General features: G+C 44.4%; 1 protein-coding gene across 2 annotated transcripts; it reads right to left on the reverse strand.

Annotated features, from left to right (window-relative positions):
* Positions 1-1,264: 1,264 nt before the first annotated feature.
* ERICH5 (glutamate rich 5) lies at positions 1,265-11,980 on the reverse strand. Of its 2 annotated transcripts, XM_083823344.1 has the most exons (4): positions 11,848-11,980; positions 7,531-7,953; positions 5,454-5,570; positions 1,265-2,940 (listed from the first exon to the last, which is right to left on the reverse strand). In XM_083823344.1, exons 1-4 carry the CDS (start codon positions 11,915-11,917, stop codon positions 2,918-2,920), a joined length of 633 nt encoding a protein of 210 aa, XP_083679470.1. In that variant the 5' UTR covers positions 11,918-11,980; the 3' UTR covers positions 1,265-2,917. The 2 variants fall into 2 exon arrangements, with proteins under 2 accessions (XP_083679470.1, XP_083679469.1); XM_083823343.1 differs by lacking the exons at positions 1,265-2,940; positions 5,454-5,570 and having other exon boundaries at positions 6,870-7,953.
* Between the last annotated feature and the right edge of the window lie 5,533 nt (positions 11,981-17,513).

Below are 17,513 nucleotides of genomic sequence, written 5' to 3' on the forward strand. Positions count from 1 at the left end.
TCTAGGGCTATGTGTTTTGGTAATTCAAACAGAATTCTTACCAGAACTTTCTTGTTAGCTTGAAAATTTTTTTACTTCAAGGGTCCTGCCCACCACTCTCTGCAGCATGGGATAACTACTAGCTTGGATGAAGTTAAGGACTGAAGATAGTCTAGATTTTGACAGACATTTCTGGAAATGGGTTTTTATTTTGGTTATTTAAAAAAAATAAATCTAAGGTACATTGTCCTAGCTCTGGAGGTATATCATGTAAGGAGAGACATCAGAGTACATCTTCTCAGACTTTAAATGAGAAAGCTCTTTGATCCACAGACCAATTTCTGCCCCAGGCAATCTCTGTGATATCTACAGGTTTGTGGAAGCAAACGACGGCCTGTATTTTGGCCTTTTATGCATGGTACATGCTTTGGTAGCTCACAGACCATGAATACTAGGCCCCTAGTCCCCAGTGGGACAGTGATTGTCATCTTTCTTAAGGCAGAGAGGTTCAGCGTAAGTTTAGCATCCAAGTGCTGACTTTGTGGTAATTTATCCAATTAACATATCACGTTTAGCACAATATCAAGCATATTTCATTTTATGGGAAGGTAAAATAGCTTTCATTTATTGTAATCACAAAATACGTAAGGACTGAAGATGACTGAGAAGGGCTGACCTTTTGAGCCATAACTGGTTCACACTCCTTGTTTCCAATTAGCATTGCTTTTAATGACTTGAAGAAGTTGAACAGCGAGGTAAAGTTGTATATTGTCACCTATCTTCTTTGTAACAACAGTGGCAGCGAGAGTGGTTCTGAGGTGAGCAGGTTATCTTGACTCCCTTGTATGTTTATATTTTATTTCCAAGTGCCATTTCTGCTTTTGCTGTTAATGCTACTGGTCTCTGTCATGGAATTTCCATCGGTTTATGCTTTTAAATCATTCAATGTGATGGGTCATACTGCATCTCTTCATCTAACATGCAACTTGCAAGTAGTCAGCATGGCTGCCCCACCGATTTTTAGTTCCTCTGTTTGGAGCAGGTGTTTGCCAACACAGGTGCTGGTGGCTGAACCAAATTCTTGGCTTACAGGAGGAAAGCAGCCACTGGGACAGCTGAAGGTGAAAGAGCCTGGGCCACAGTTGCGTGTCCAGCCTCATCCTGTATCATGCCAGGGAGTCCTTATCCTGTGTCCCTGCTCCTCAGCTCTCTAAAATGTATGTCTCTCATGGCTTTTTGCCATCAAAAGATTTGGGGATGTGGACAAAAAGTTTGACCTCCTCTGTTAGAATTTTTAATTTCCACTTTAATGTCAATAGATTTTCAATAGAACCAGCTGCTTGTTTTGACTTTTTTATTACAGAAGACTAGTAAAAATAAAAAAAAAATAAAACTGCAACATCCACCTACCAAAAGTCCTTTAAAAGAAAGTATGCATTTTGGTTTCAGAAGTTTATGCTGCTGCCTACAGAAAGGCAACCTTAACTGAAGTTGACAAGATAGCTGTAGCTTGAAAAGATTGCTGATAAGCAGAAAACCTTAGATGCAGTGATGTAGCAAAGGAATATCAGCTAAAGTAAAAAAGCTGGTGGGCCAGGGTTGTCAATGAAGATTATTTAAGACAAACCAAAGTCATCCGGAGTCAGATGTGCGTGTGCAGCTTAGAGGTGATTTCCATAATTTGCTGCTGACGATAAAATATTTTGTGAAGTCCTTTTGTTCAATAAAGCTAATAAAAATACTAACGTGCTTGCCCCTTTTAGATACTTGACCTTTTCTCCACTGTCTACTTCCATATGCCAGAGAGTCCTGTAAACACAGTCCCCAATAAAGATATATGGTCCCTTTGCAACATTCGCTGTCAGAGCAAATTTCTACTCTCTGTCAGATCCATGACATCAATTATATTCACCTTTTCCACAGGAAGTCTGAAGGATTTGTCATTCCGCTTCAGCTCCAAAATGATTACTTTGCATTTTGGAAAATAACGCAGTCCCTGAATGCATGTTTCTTCTGGAGGACAGCTCTACAGGGAAATCTAATAGATGACTTCTCCTTGGGGAACAGGCTTCCGTATGTCCCTAGTTAGAAATCTATTTTAGAAGCCACGAGTGTATATTAGGAGCTACATGGCTAAAGATGGCTTATTAATCACCATGTGTTTTAACTACTGTGAATTTATATTTTAAGTGTGCCAGACTTTAAAAGACTAAAACATCCTACTCCTAGTTCAAAATGACTTTTTTCTTCCAGTTATGCAGAAGTTATTATGTATACTGTACTACTAGCCTTTCAATACATGTTTTTAATAATGGAGAGTTAGGAAAAGACACCTACTTGCTCCCTGGACGTTGCACCCTGTCTGTCTTCCATTTTCTGAAAAACTAGCCTCTGCATTTAGTAAATGGGCAATTTGGGGTTTCCAGTCCTCTATGTGCTGTACACTTTAGCAGCTCCATAAACTGGTAGTCCAGGCACTCAGGAAAATTGCCTGCGTGTACAGGAGTTCTCAGGACCAGGACTTCCATTTCTTTCTACTTACACTACTATTAAAATAAAATGCTACGCTGTATCCTTTATCCTATATAATGCTGGTTGAAGGCTTCAAAGAATTAAAGTTGGTTATATGAACCTGGACATATTCTTAATTGAAAACTGAATTATTATACTACTGTCAGAAAATTATTGCTCTGTGCTAACAGCGTACAGAAGGCACTCTGTGGCAGGGAGGTGAGAGTTCGGGTATTCCAAATACTTGAAGTCTTGGCAGCTTGACTTCAAAAATATATATATTATATAAAAGTTTTTCTGATGTCTCTTATTCTTATATGTGGTTCATTCTATAAAAGCTCTATTTTCCCAACTTAACAAGATTAAAAAATGTTCATGTGGACAGAAGATCCGGCCCACGAAGAGGATGTTCATACAGACATAGCTTCTATTCCTTGTTATTAGCTGTTTCTGCAACACATGGAAAAGAAAAATAACGTAATAATTACTTTAGAATAGAACTTGATATTCAACATATCCTACAGGAATTCTGTATGCAAGTGCCCTGGAAGTACCACAGCATGAAGGGGCTATGTGCTTTTCTTCAAAATCTGTAAGGGTGTTCTGTGCGGACTCGAAACGGCCACAAGCAGCTGCTGGCTCTGCTTCCTCTTCCCCCACCCATCCCGTTCATACAGTCTTCCTCTTTTAGGCATTAACATCGTTATGTGAAATCCAGTTATGCTGGGATGATTTTATGCTCCTTCCCACCCTGCTGCCTTTTCTCTTAACAATTTTTGAAATCTCTAGGTAGTTTCGGTCATACTTGACACAAGCAGAGATCTCACAGACATTAAACTTAAAGCAGGCTTGTAAGAACAAGAGGCAACGGGCACGAATTCAAATATGAGAGATTATATTTAAACATAAGAACAAGTTTTTCTTACAAAGACCCTGCAAGGATAGGATGGGAACATGGGACTTGGGGTTCTTGTAATGGAAGGTGGTACTGCCACGAGGCTGGGGAGAGAACACAGGGAAGGTGGAGTTTTGCAGGGAACTGCAGGTGACAGGAGAGAAGGGTCCAGCTGCAACACAGAGGCTGACAATTTGTATGAATATTGCAAATCCTTTTAGTGGTTTTGAACTCAACATTCACGTAGTGTCACTGAGCATTTCTTTGTTCAGTGAGGAGCCTCGACTACTTTTAGAGCACTGTTTATTTTGTGCTGTGATCAACTCATATCCTTTCAGTTATCTCCTCTCAGAGGCAAGACTTTGAAGGCTTTTGATCTCTCTGAGAGCAAGAATTTTTCCATTCCCTTCAGCAATCTTGCTTCTCTGCCCAGAACCTTGTTTTAGTCCTTCAATATCCTTTCAAGATGGAAGAATTGCTCCTTTACGCAACAGCATCCCAAATTTATATGCCCACTGTTCCATTCCTAACAGCGTTTGCTTTGCTCGCTCACAGCTGTTCACTGAGCTGTCTGCACCAGTATGCTCCTATCCTCTGAAATGTGTTAGAGAGAGAGGAGCAGGGCTGCTCTTTCTGCTTCTCTAGAAATGTTGGGGATAATAGTCAGGCAGGGCAGGTAAATGCAGAAAGGGAGTATTTCATCAAAGCTGTAATCATCGCGTGATGAAATCACTTACTCTTCAGAAGCAGGATTCTGTTGTGGTTTTGTTTGTTTCTTTTTTTTTTTTTTTCCTGAGGTTTCCTAGAAGCAAATAAGTGCTTTGCTGAACTCGCAGCACAGAAAGATAATTCTGACCCTTTGCAAAAGTTTAGGGGTAAGATACTGAAAACCATTCAAGTGAATAAACTTCTCCAGACTTCACAGGCAAAGCTATATGGCATAAAATCGAAGATCAAGAACGTAGATGAAGAACTGCAAGAACATAGCTGCAAACAGCCAAAAATAGCTTTTTTTCTACAGGCCAGCTTAAAAATATAAAAACATACCAGTGATAAACTTTTAAATGGATGAGAAGTAACAAGTAGGTGAGTGCATTTTTTTAGTCACTGCTTATCTAATTCTACTTGAATAATCAGAAGGTCATAAAGGCACGTATGCTGGGGACATCAACCTACTGGTCTCTCAGGCTGTGATGTTCATGCTGAAAAATGTTTTCCTGAATCCTGTAGCAGGTGGAATGTGCTGGGTTGCTACAGTCAGCACAACTGCTGCAGATATTTGGGTCTTCCCACTTGGAGAAGAACCTGTCTTTCTCCACCAGCCACAGAAGTTGGCCTGCAAAGCCCTTTCAAATGCACATTCCTGGACCTGCCCAGCAACACTTCTGAGTGTAGGTTACTCAGTGAATATTGAGGAAGAAGAAATAACTTTTGCCGAAAGACTGTGATGATGGAAATGTGAACGTAATTTCTAAGTCTGATGGAGGGTTAGTCCTGTTCCCTCACCTTCTTCTCTTAGCTGGTGTTATAATTCTCCAAAGGCAATTTATTTACCTGGTGTTTTTTCCTTCCCACCATGTGACTGCATTTACTGTGCAATGTGCTTTCACCCCAGTGCTACACTGCTGATTTCAGCTAGTAGTGAGAACAAGGGGATCTAAAATGAATGTCCAGCACAGGATGGAAATCACACAGTGGTGTTAAGGCATTAACCCATAAAAACAAGCTTGGCAAATAATAATGAGCAGAGTCATGATTTTAACATTGGTTTCTGTTTTCCAAGACTGCATGTTACAGTCTAGCATTCTTTCCAAACAGTGAAAATGTATCTCACGTGTTATAAAAAGATGGCCCATGAAAAAAGTGGCGTCATCTTTAGCAAAAAGCAAAAACATCTCTTAACATGGATAAAAATATTTATGACTCTCCTTCTTTCTTGTATTAAACTGCAAAAAGCAGCAGCTGTACCCCAGGATGGAGGTGACAAGACATGTTCACTGAGGACATCAGAGCTTTTCTGTCTCCTAAACAATAACCCATGCAGTCCTTCCCTCCTCTGTCAACATACCTATCTCTGTTGCTGCTGCACCATCCACAGCTTCTCCTGTTTCTTCTTCTTTTGTTTCAGGCCCTCCACTTACTATCTCACTGAGCAGCTCAGTTTCCACCTGTTCTCCCGTCTCACCTGGGAACAGTAACCATGGAGATCAAATTAGGATCCACTGAAAAAGCACCGCGGGCCCCAGCTCCTTCCTGCAAACCTGATTTTGCTCCGCCAGCTCTCCAGTGCCCTTTACAGGGGCACTGTGTGGAGGTATCAGCTGAATGGATCAACCAGGATGCTCCCCATCGTTTTCCATCATCCAGGTACACACATCCCTCATGCCTGTGAAATCCTCCTGACACTTTCATAAAATGCCCTTGACACTCTATTCAATATACATCATAAGCGCAATCTCTGTTCACATTATTTTTCCTAAGTAATGGATTATTTTTTTTACATGTGTGCAGTTTTATTTGCAATTGGAACAAAACGTTAACGTGCCATTCTGGCTGAAACTGTGCAGCAGGGAAGCTACTACATAATTAATCTACTCACATAGCTAGTAAAGGAAAACAAAAGTCCTTATGCACCACAGCATAAGAAAGAAGAGTCGATTCTTCATCACATACCTCATGGGAAGAAAATGCATGCAAGTTAAGACACTGGAATATTACTTCTACCTTGGTACAAAAATGAGAGGAAAATTCTTTTCCCCAAAAACATTACTTGGTCGCCCTTCAAGCAGCATGGATAGCTCGGTGGCCAAAACCCAGTAACTGATCCCCAGGCAAACGTCCAGTTGCAAGCATGCTTTCATGTACAGTAGGTCCTACTACACCATTCAGGGGGTGCTGTTCTGCCCCCAGTGCTGCAACACAAAGCTTGTAGCTGGTGATAAACGACACTGGAGTTTTTTCAGCCAGGTGCGACTAAGTGTTTTGCAGGTGAGTCATTTACTGCTTGTATAAAACAAGACTTTATTCCAAGCGATAGATCTCCATTTTATCTAGAAGAGAACCTCAAAATTCTTTTACAAAGAGACATGGGAGAGGACAAGCCAATACCCATCCTCAGCTACTGGGATGCAGAGTCAGATTTATGTACCCAGTTCACGCACGTGCACAGCAAAGCCATGGAGTTAAGAGGCAGTGCATGCGATGGGCTCTGGGCTTCCCATAGAGCAGTCCTTCTGCATTTTGGACTTCTTCAGGGCAAATGTGGAGTGAGGAAGGCTGCTGATACTATGTTTCCCTGCAGAGAAATACCTCTCATGTGCTTCACCTGCATATTCCCTGAAGAACTGCTCCCCAGGGAAGTATCCAATTCCTCACTGAGCTGCTTTGTACCATTTAGGAGAAAGCTGACTCCTCCTGTGAGGTGTTCACCTTCTGCATGTGCAGTAAGAGGCACATGTCCTGGGGGCATTAACCCAAAGTAGAGTACAGCCTGCAGTCTCTGGCAATGGGCACACCTCCTGCTAAAGGTCCCTCTGACAGCTGCCTGGTGCAGTGGAGATCCCTTCTGCCTCGGGCACGCAGCCTTCGTCCCAAGCTAGTCATCTCCAAGGATCTTTGGAAAGCCCAGCCCCATGTCCCTCCAATTCTGTCTCTATTCTGCTTGCTTATTAGCTTGTTTAGGACAGACTGGATATGCCAAGGGCGCATCTAAGAACTGCTTTTTCCTCTACAGATAGAGTCTAGCCCCCAACTTCATGTGCATAGGGACGTTACAGTTAACACAGGTAACTAAGGGATAGAGCCTTTGGGCTCTGCAAATATGAAGCACTGTCTGAGCTACACAGAAACACAACATTTAAATGAGCGATATGGCGGGGCATCTTACCCACTAAGAACACAAAGGGTGTGAAATGAAATAGCAGAGATAATGATTGGAAATGCTGATTGGATTTATTACAGCTTGGACTTGCGAGTCTGAGGCTTCCCCACCCATGCCTTATTATGCTCTACATTGTACAGACTCTGTGGGCCAAATTCTGACTCCAGAAGCTCACATGAGGCTCTCCCTAAACTCAAAGGGACTCCCCAACGTGTCTCTGGAGGCAGAATTTGGTCTCCCGAATTTACAAAAGCACAAATATTACCCTCAATGAAGTGGTCCTCTTCAGTAACATGCACTTTGTTGAGGATTTCCACTACAGAGCTGTCACTGCCCTCTACCAGCCCACTGTCCTCCGCCGGGCCTGGTGGCAGTGACCCAGCATCTTCTCCCGGCGCCGGTGGTGGTGAAGGCCCTGTGGTCTCCTCTCGCCACGCAGACGGCAGCTCAGAGCTCTCCTCCGACCCCGCAGGCAGCGGCTCCTTGCCCTCCGGCTCCTCCCTGTCCCTGACCGAACCGATCTTCTCCTCCTCGGCTGGGCTCACAGCCGCAGCTTCGTCCCCTAGCAGGCGCTCGCCCGGGTTGGTCTCCTCCGAGGCGAGACTCACCTCCTCCGCCGGGCCCAGCAGGGTTTGGTCAGCTATGGTCTCGTAGTCGTCTGCGGTTGGGGTGTTCTCACCTGGTGACGCTGTCAGTCACAGCAAGGAGAAGAAAGAGAGTTACAGATAACGGACGAGTGGCCATTTAGGTTAGATGAGGACTAGACTCATTGGGGACTGGGCCGCACAAGCACTACCTGTCAAAGAGCTCACACCTACAGACAATACTTGCTCACCGGGGCTGCTGCTCCTGCAGGATGGCTCTGTTTGTTTGTTCGTTTTTTAATATTAAGCTACCATTCGTATTCCTTTGTCCAACAAACTATTCAACAACAGGAAGGCTCACCTCAATAAAATTTCCGCTCCCTTCATCTCTCATCAACTCACTTAAAGCAATGGGCCTTTCTGGCAGACAGAATTTATGAACAAAGACATGGCAAAATTACTCTGACAGGTATTTAATGATAAAAGTTGAAGCCTCAAATTGAGCTATACCTACCTATCAGACTGATTTAATCCCTTCCTGACTAAATTCAGTTTGACACGAGCTTGTACTTAACCTTGTCAGAAGGAATGTCAGGATGGAAACACTGGGAGGTCATGCACAAAATTTGTTTATGTAATAATTACAAGATCTGGATGAGTTGCATTTTCTGGGAAAATTATTATCGTAGTATCAAAGACTGAGCAGAACTGTATGATTTTTCATATACACAGGTGAAAACTGGAAAAAAAAAAGTAATGCATCTCACTCTTGAAAAGGCTGCTTGAATACTGTTGTTTTTAAGATAAATTCACAGTTCTTTTGAGGCATTCAGGCAAAACAGGTCCACAGGGAGCACCATCCAGTTACTGTGTGCCTGTAGACACAGAGGAGGATGGCTGAGCCAGGGGAAGGGCAAGAACAGGGAACCTGAGGTGTCGAGATAGACAGGAAGCAACTTTGTCCATGGGACATGTAAAATTTCATTTTACATGGGAACGGTAAAACCATCCAAGGGTTCATATCCTGGGAGGTTCAGCCTGAAAAAAATATGGAAAGGAACCAGGCCTCATGCTGGGCAGTGGCCAGCAGGCATTTCAGGTGCTTTGCTTTCTCAGCAGCCTCCTGAGCTCAGATGAGGCATTTGGCTTCACATGGGACATGCAGGTGATTCAAGGCCCCCCAAAATTCACAGCCAGTGCTGTGAGCAAGCAGCTACCCAGCACCACTGGCGGGACACGTAGCAGGGAGCAAGTCGCTAACAGCAGCTCCAGCCGGGTCTGGGCATCTCCCTCCGCTCAAAAGTCAGAGCCTCACAGCCTGTCAGGCAGACGTGACTTCAGATACCCCTTTCTGACCATTCGGCACCTACAGCAGCAGTCAGAGGGGAGCAGGCACCGAGCTGCTTTTGTGCTCTTAGTCCTCATTACTGCCAATGTAATTAATCTGTGTGCCAGCTGGGTGTCAGCAAGGCTAACAGCCACACGGTAAAACCCCAGGTCTCCAATGCATTTGTTGGAAATGTTATTAGGGTATTGCCATGGGTTTTATTATGGTCTGCTTATAGTATTGCATGGGGATTATGCATGTTACAGCACGATCAGGCAATAGCTAAACCTGTCAGCTTAACTCCTCCGTGTGATTTTTTCCACCCGGTAATGTTTTAAAAACAAAATGTGAAAATTCTAAGAATTTGAGGTTGTGGTTTAAAGAAAGGAGTAGACAGGGTTTTCAACACCTCTTAAAGGCACGAGAAGCACACAAAGTCAATGAAAGGCCCGTTTACACACCTCAGATTTGTGGCTATGTAGAGGTACGGTTATGTATAACACAACACAAAGAAAAGGAGGTAGGGTGAGCTGCATAAGTCTCTGTCTCATAAGTCAACCTGTCTCTGTGGGTGGAGGGTTTCACAAAGCACATTGCTGCTCTTTTTAAGCCTGCTACAAGTAATTTCATCAAATGACACATCTCTTGTGATATAGGATACAGCAAATGTGTTACCCCGTTTACCTTCTCAAGATCTCTATCACACCTTATCAGCCAGGTACTCCTTTCCCTAACATGAAAGTCAATGTGGAATCACTTTCTGCAAACAGATAGCTAGTCAAAGTAACAGTAAATAAATCTTGGACTTGGCACGAGCCTGTGCACAGTGTTTCACAAGAAAGGCTCCTTCTGTGCACAGAGTTCTGGTGATTTCAGGCTTATGGCCCATATTTCCCAAAGGGATCAGTGGGAGCACAAGTGTCCATCCACTGTTCAAGTCCTGATGGCTTCTGGCTTCCCAGCACCTTGTAAGAGTCACACACCTTGAAGAGTCTCACCTTGGCTACCCTAAGCAGTGACTACCTATGCCAACAGACAAGAGGCTTGATCTTTTCACGTGTTATTTTTTATCCCTTTAGACACTTCTCATGCCTTCATCTTGCTTAGTACAGGTGGACGGGTAGCATAGAAAACCCACAGGCAGAAATAAACGAGACATGAAAACTCGCTGTTTCTACCAGTAACAGAAACTTAACTCCACAAAACCAGTAAAAAATTACTGGGAATTTCCTGCAGCTCCTATAAACATCAGCTGGTCCTCTCTTCATCAAGATATTTTTTATAAATTGGATTATAAAATACTCCCATGCAATGTGAGACTTGCACTGCTGGGAAGCCTTGAAGCATTCTTTTGCTCTCAATTAAATGCAAAGAATTCTCTAATACGGAAAAAATGAACCTCCTGGTAATCTGTTCAATACCTTCATCTGCAACAAGAATGAAAATTGTGTGGCAGTCAACATTCTTAGGATGCCTTATTGTTTGTTTTTTTGTTTTGTTTTGTTGTTTTGTTTTTAATAAACTATAGTTTTTCTTTTGTTCATTATTTATACTTTTTATTTTCCCTGTTGTAGACAATTTCAGCTGGAGGAGCAGTGAAAAGCACATTGAATTTAAGTGGACCACAGGTAAAATATTGTAACCTTTGCCTTCTTTCTTTCCTTTTGAAAGAGCCTCATTTTTCTGAGTTATACATCAATGGAATGAAATTAAATACATTTTTTCCATTGGCACATTTAGAGAAGTTTATTTCAAGTTCTCGTCTCCCAGTAATTTAAATCAGAAAACAACTAACATATCTGGCTGGTAAGAGTCCAATTAATGGAAGTATTTCAGATGCAATTGCAATTAATTATATGTTATCATGACATTAGCTTATGTACTCAGGACTTTAAATAATTACACTAACATGAAAAAGACTTCAGACAGAATTCCTGAGATACTCAGAACAAATAACTTCAGTTGTTTCCCTGAGCCCTTCAGCATTCCTGCACAAAGCATTAATATCATTCAGCTAGAGGACAAAAAGGCAGAGGAATTTGGTACACTGACCAGGCGAACAAGACAGCAGGTACAATATGAAGAGACTTCTGCTGATATTTTCCGTGAGGCTGCCTGTATGCTGTCCCTGTAGTGGCACACACAGCACTCACCCCATACAACCTGCTAGCACCCCTGCAATCACTACAAGCCGTGACACTGCGAGGGAAGAAAGAGAAAATAAATACACGAGGAAAACTTGGATGCTGCAGCCAGAATAACAGCAACGGAAGGATAAACTCGAGAATACAGGAAAGAAACGCAGCGAAATGAAAAGCAAACAACCTCTGTGCGTCTGTCTTCAGGACGTACCCTTTCGGAGAGCTCGGTATCGCTATCTGCAGTGACTGGGTTCTTACAGTGAGAGCTCCACAACCCCCTTGTTATTATAAGCGGGGGGAAGGGATCCTAAACATGGGATTTGCAAGGGATAATGGAATTTTTGTAAGGTGTTCTGGAAAACCTGAGGGGCTCTTGGCTCCCCGCGGTGCTCTGCACCGCGGGGAGCCAAGAGCCCCTCGGGTTTTCCACAGCACCTGTGGGAAACGGTGAGCATCCCATGCCCCAGAGACCAATACCCCCATGCCCCTTGCCCCTATTGCCCCCCACCTTCTCCCCCAGCCCAGCTCACCCCGCAGAGGCTCCCCGGTGCCAGGGGGGTGCTCCTGGGGCCGGCTGCGGGCGCTGCTGGAGCAGCCCATGGCGCTGGAGCCTCTTCCCAGCTCCAAGGGGGCGGGCGGTGCTGGGGCTGGGTGCTGGGGCCGGGGGGGGGGGGGGGGGGGGGGACAGGGCGAGGAGGGGCTGAAATTGCCGCTGGGCAGAGCAGGGAGATGGAGCCGGGGGGGTGAGGAGGTCGCTGGGACTTGCGGGCTTGCAGCAATACCTCTGCAGGCTGTGGCTGAGATGCCGGGGATAGCGGGGAGGTTTAAGCGCAGGGATTCCTTCCCTTAGCGATTTTTCCCGAGTGACAGCAGCTGGAGGTCTGCCGGATTTAATCCTGTCTCTCTAAAACTTGCTAGCACACTTTGAGCCGGGCTAGCAAATTCATACGGGGACCCATCTGCCAGGTGGGAGGGTCCAGGGTCTTGGCAGAGATGTCAGACAGACTTAGAGACCGTGCTGATGTAGGAGAGACCTATAAATTGCAGATCCCAGAGTGGCTGAGGCTGGCAGGGCCCTCTGGAGCCACCCGGTGCCACCCGTGCCCAAGCAGGGACACCCAGAGCAGGGTGCCCAGCACCACGTCCAGGCGGCTTCTGAAGGGCTCCAAGGAGGAGACCCCACAGCCTCTGGGCAGCCTGTGCCAGGGCTCCGTCACCCGCACAGCACAGAAGGGCTCCTGGTGCTCAGGGGGAGCCTCCTGGGGGCCAGTTTGTGCCCAGGGCCTCCTGTCCTGGCACTGGGCACCACTGAGCACAGCCTGGCTCTGTCCTCGCTGCACCCTCCCCTCAGGGATTTACAGACAGAGATGAGATCCCCCTGGTGTGGGGTGAGAATCACAGAACAGCCCAGGCTGGAAGGGACCTGAAAGATTGTCAGGTTCAGGCTTCCCCAGGAAAAGGGAACCCAGCTGAGGTTACCTGGCACCTCCAGTGATGGGGATTCGACCACGTCTCCGGGGAAGCTGTTCCAGTGACTGTTCTCTCTATAACAGAATTTATTTTTTGGCTCACTTTCCCAAGAGCCCTTCAGTCCCAACCAGCTGGCGAGGAGCAGCAGGACTGGGCTACCCGCACTTGGCATTCTCTAACTCATTTTGGAGCTCACTAGCTGATCATCATTTTGAATATTTTGGACAAGATTCCTACTCCAACTAGTAAATTTATGTCTACTTTCTGATCCCTGAAACTATATACCCACAGCCTGGGACTTACCATATTACAGTAGACTTTTCAAAACATGATATTAATAATGAGTTTTCTTTTTTAAACTACGACTCCTTTTCTCAACTCTTTGCCTATTCTTTACAGAAAGAACAATACGGACCAGGCAATAAAATATCCTAGAGTTCATTGTGGTGGACAACTGAGGCCAAATTTTCCACTGAGGCAGATTTGTGTAGCTCCATTTACAGCTGCTCTGTGATGATGATTTATGAACCACAGAAAACTGCCTTCTGAAAGACAGCTTTTTATTTTGCCTAGGATGGCAATGACCTTGACACTTAGCTTCTGAGATGTACCTCGTGCTTTCCAGGAAAGGAGAGAATCTGAAGGTCTTATTATCAGGCTACCTGCTATTTTTAGAAATCTGTATCTCTGGATTTCTGAACAATTTGGCCCTTAGAAAATGTAAATATCTTGTTTTACTGGCACTCTAAGATTGCTATACATATATATATATGAATATATTTTTATATGTATGTACTTATACATGTGTATACACACAGGCACTGCTAAACATCTTTTTACTTACTGAAAGCATATCCAAGGTGTGCAGATATCCAGGTATTCATAACAGAGAGTATTTAACCTCAAGATTTTCCCTGTACCCTAATGAGGTAACCTTCTTTCTGCATTCAGCCCATTTTTCTCTACAGCTCTTTTCCTCCCTTCCCTTCCCTTCCCTTCCCTTCCCTTCCCTTCCCTTCCCTTCCCTTCCCTTCCCTTCCCTTCCCTTCCCTTCCCTTCCCTTCCCTTCCCTTCCCTTCCCTTCCCTTCCCTTCCCTTCCCTTCCCTTCCCTTCCCTTCCCTTCCCTTCCCTTCCCTTCCCTTCCCTTCCCTTCCCTTCCCTTCCCTTCCCTTCCCTTCCCTTCCCTTCCCTTCCCTTCCCTTCCCTTCCCTTCCCTTCCCTTCCCTTCCCTTCCCTTCCTTCCCTTCCTCTGAGTAAAGTCATTGGAAGGATGGCTGGGAAGAGATTTGAATACTGGCTCAAGAGACCTGTACATTACTTGGATTCCAAATTCCCAATGGTCTGAAACAAAGAGCTGTATTTGTTTGCCTGACAATGAAGGGGATAGTTCAGTGCACGACCCTGTGAAAATTGGATGAACATGTTTGCATTTGCTGTAAATGTGATTATTGTCAGAGAACACGGTCTGTCACTTTTAATAGCCCTGACAAGTGCAAAAAGAGAAAATAATGGACGCAGGTGTTCACACGAAGTTGTTATATAATTGTGCAGAGAATTTAATGGGACTGAAGTGTAAGAAAGGATTATGTTTTTCCATATGTTGCATTTTTATTGTATACATTATCATGAAATTATATATTGCATCCTATCAAAATAGTATGTTTTGGCCACATTGGTAAAAGAAAGGGGTGGGCCTAGCTTTTCAAATGGTCAATTTCCTTTTTTGAATTGGATCTTGTTTTTCATGGCTAGAATGTGACTTCTGGCACTTGAAGCACAGCTAAAGATACACAGCCTCAGCCTTGCGGTGGGTTTAGGAGAGGTGGTGACTTAAAGCCCACCCCTGAATCACATCACACAAAATTTCCCGGTTCTTTGCTGGTAAGAGGTTGATCCCATCAGTCACCCAGCAGCTCTGACAAGCAGCAAGTTGTGAGCTCTACCCACTCCCTGCTCAAGTGCAGGGAACGGGGGCAAGCAGGGGTACAGCTTCAGCCGTTCCTCTGTGCTGAATGTCTGCAGAGGCCACACGAGTCCCAGGCTGTCAGGGAGATGCGCGCTCTCTCTAAAAGTCAGCAGTGCTGCTGGTTCAGCTTTATAAAAAACAGAGTTCAGAGAATTTAACAGAATGATCCATCCCAGGCTATGCCAAATAGTATCCATGTACCACTTGTTTTTCAGACTTCAGTATTATTCTTTATCTTTCTTCATTCAACAGAGATCTTTCCATTACTTCCCCCCACTTGATCGTATATCATCTGCAATAGCATACATAATTAGTGCACTTTTCTCTTTTTCTTACTGCTTCATTTTATTGCCATCAGATTACACATAATTTTTAGATGATCAGGGAGGGACACTCCTCTGTTAGTAAGCCAATGATGGCGTTATTACCGTCGCATTTGAGGGGGCAATGCCTGGAGTTCTACAACGTGGGGAGAAAGTTGCTTTGGGATTTCTCTCCAGAAATGCATGTGCCTTGGCAGAGTATGGTCAGTACTTACTGCTTGCAGCTGAACTTGCAAGAGACCACATCCACGATCCTAGCCAGCCCCCGCTGTGAAGCAAAAGCTGTTAACTCACCTGGCTTTCCTCAAGCATGCGTACGCTCTGCTACCACGGCTTGCTCTGTAGTTTTGGCTGTCAGTGGTGATGCAGCCTCAGGAGCTTCCTCCCTTGCCCTGCGCCTCTCCCCTCCCCGGGTCCCAGCTCATTCCCACCCACAGCAGGACATCCCATGGCCTGTGTCAGTACAGCTGAGATGGCATTATGAAATGAAGCACTGGCTTGAGTTAAAAACAACTCTGAAAAAAAAGAAGAAAAAAAAAAGGCTCAGGGTGGGAACTCCTTTAGCTGCCATCTCTGCTGAAGTTGATGTATCATGAAATTATGATCCCAGCTAAAGCAGGACAATTAGACTGTTAATCCAGCCATGACTCAGTAATTTGTGATCACGTGTCCAGACTCAAAGGAAATAAGGTTTCTTTATGATCTTGCATGTTTTTTGCCTTCTACATCACTTAGGATTTTTCATGTGCTGAGTTTGTTGCATTTTCCTCCAGATCCCGAATGATGAAGCTGCTCTTCAGTTTTTTAGCTATGTCAGTGTTCCACCGGTGACTGAGAAGTCCTATGTCTTTCGTGCTCCTAGTTTATGCCTCCAAATACCTTTAACTGGTGTCTTCTTACAGAACCTGATTACACACACACAAGAGGAAGGTGGTGAGAGACCTCACAGAATCACAGAGTATTAGGGATTGGAAGGGACCCTGAAAGATCATCTAGTCCAATCCCCCTGCTGGAGCAGGAACACCTAGATCAGGTCACACAGGAACACGTCCAGGTGGGTTTTGAAAGTCTCCAGAGAAGGAGATTCCACAACCCCCCTGGGCAGCCCGTTCCAGTGCTCTGTCACCCTCACCATAAAAAAAGACCAGCTTCACCCCTGAAGAAGTTGATCTTCCTGGCCCAATTTGGCCACTGGGGCAGGCAGGAGGGTTGGATGTGTCCACGGTGGCTCCTTTAGGGCAGGAAGACCTTGATGGGAGAAGTAATGATGGTTTTCCTGACATTGGCAGCTGCTCCCTGGCTCTCTTCACCCTGAGACTTTTTTTGTTGTTGTTGTTGCTGTTGGAAATGGTGGCATCTGTGCTTCCCTCACTTTTTTTTTTTTACTTTTTTTTTTTTTTTTACTTTTTTTCTGCTGTAACACTGTAACGTGGCCTAATCATGGGGAGGAGCACAGCACCCCTTGCAGAGGGAACGGCACTTGGCCTGCATGCCAAACGCAGCCTCAATGCTTTCCCCGTGCTTTAATTCTGGAACAGCGCATTGTAAATGCACATGCACTCAAGCTGCTGACTGATATTTAGTGGCCATGTAATATTGTTTAAGGAATTTTCAAGGGGCCAAAGCCTTTTCTTACTACTATTGTTGACTTCATCTGACTTGAGACAGCCCTTTGCCTTTATGAGAGACATTTTATGAACCACAGACTCTTAGAAGATACCAGCACGACCACATAAGGGAGATTTGGGGTGTGAGGAACAAGTGCAAAAGCCTATTTCTGACTCTATTTCCCCACATATCCAGAATTAGTGTCACAATTTGGGTCCCAGCGACTGGTTTCTGACAGAAAGTTCTTTCAGAAAGGCATTTCTTTGTTTGTTTTCTTTAAAAACACATCACTGGAAAGAACTAGTTCTACAAGCTTTTAAGGGAAGTACTACATTTTCTCCTAATTTGAGCTGAGGTTGCAAGGAGTACCCTTACAAACAGCTCCCTCTTCAGGAGCTGTGCAGGATTCCCAAATTTTGCAAAATAACATAAAACATGGCATAGTCGACCAGAACTGCACTGAGGAATTCACTAGGCCCACTGAGCTTTATACTCTCTTGTGAGTAATTTCAAAACACAAGAAGAATATTTGAGATGACCACAAACAACTAGGCAAAAATTTAAAGAATTAAAAGAAAAGGCACAACTTGGCAGTGGGAATAACAGCAGTGCACCTGAGTGTTGGGACACAAAGAGGAAGAGGAACAAGAAAAGAATGAGACAAAGCTGACAAAGAAAAGTTTGAAAAATGCTTCAAAATTGATTTAATTATGCTCTGTGAAGGGCTGAAAATGAACTTGTTTCAATAAGTAAAGTTGGACTATAGGAAGCCATCAAAATGTAACTTTTCATATTATGACTTAAATAGTGCATATATTATTCATATGT

This window comes from Anser anser, assembly GCF_964211835.1.
Source record: "Anser anser genome assembly, chromosome: 2".
Lineage (NCBI taxonomy): Eukaryota > Metazoa > Chordata > Aves > Anseriformes > Anatidae > Anser > Anser anser.

What these genes read in the sequence shown, in the direction of transcription:
- ERICH5 (XM_083823343.1), bottom strand. Translation starts at nt 11,917, where the DNA reads ATGGGCTGCTCCAGCAGCGCCCGCAGCCGGCCCCAGGAGCACCCCCCT. An exon ending in CACCGGGGAGCCTCTGCGGG is followed by an intron (nt 7,954 to 11,847) that starts GTGAGCTGGGCT and finishes TGTGACTGACAG; the next exon opens with CGTCACCAGGTGAGAACACC.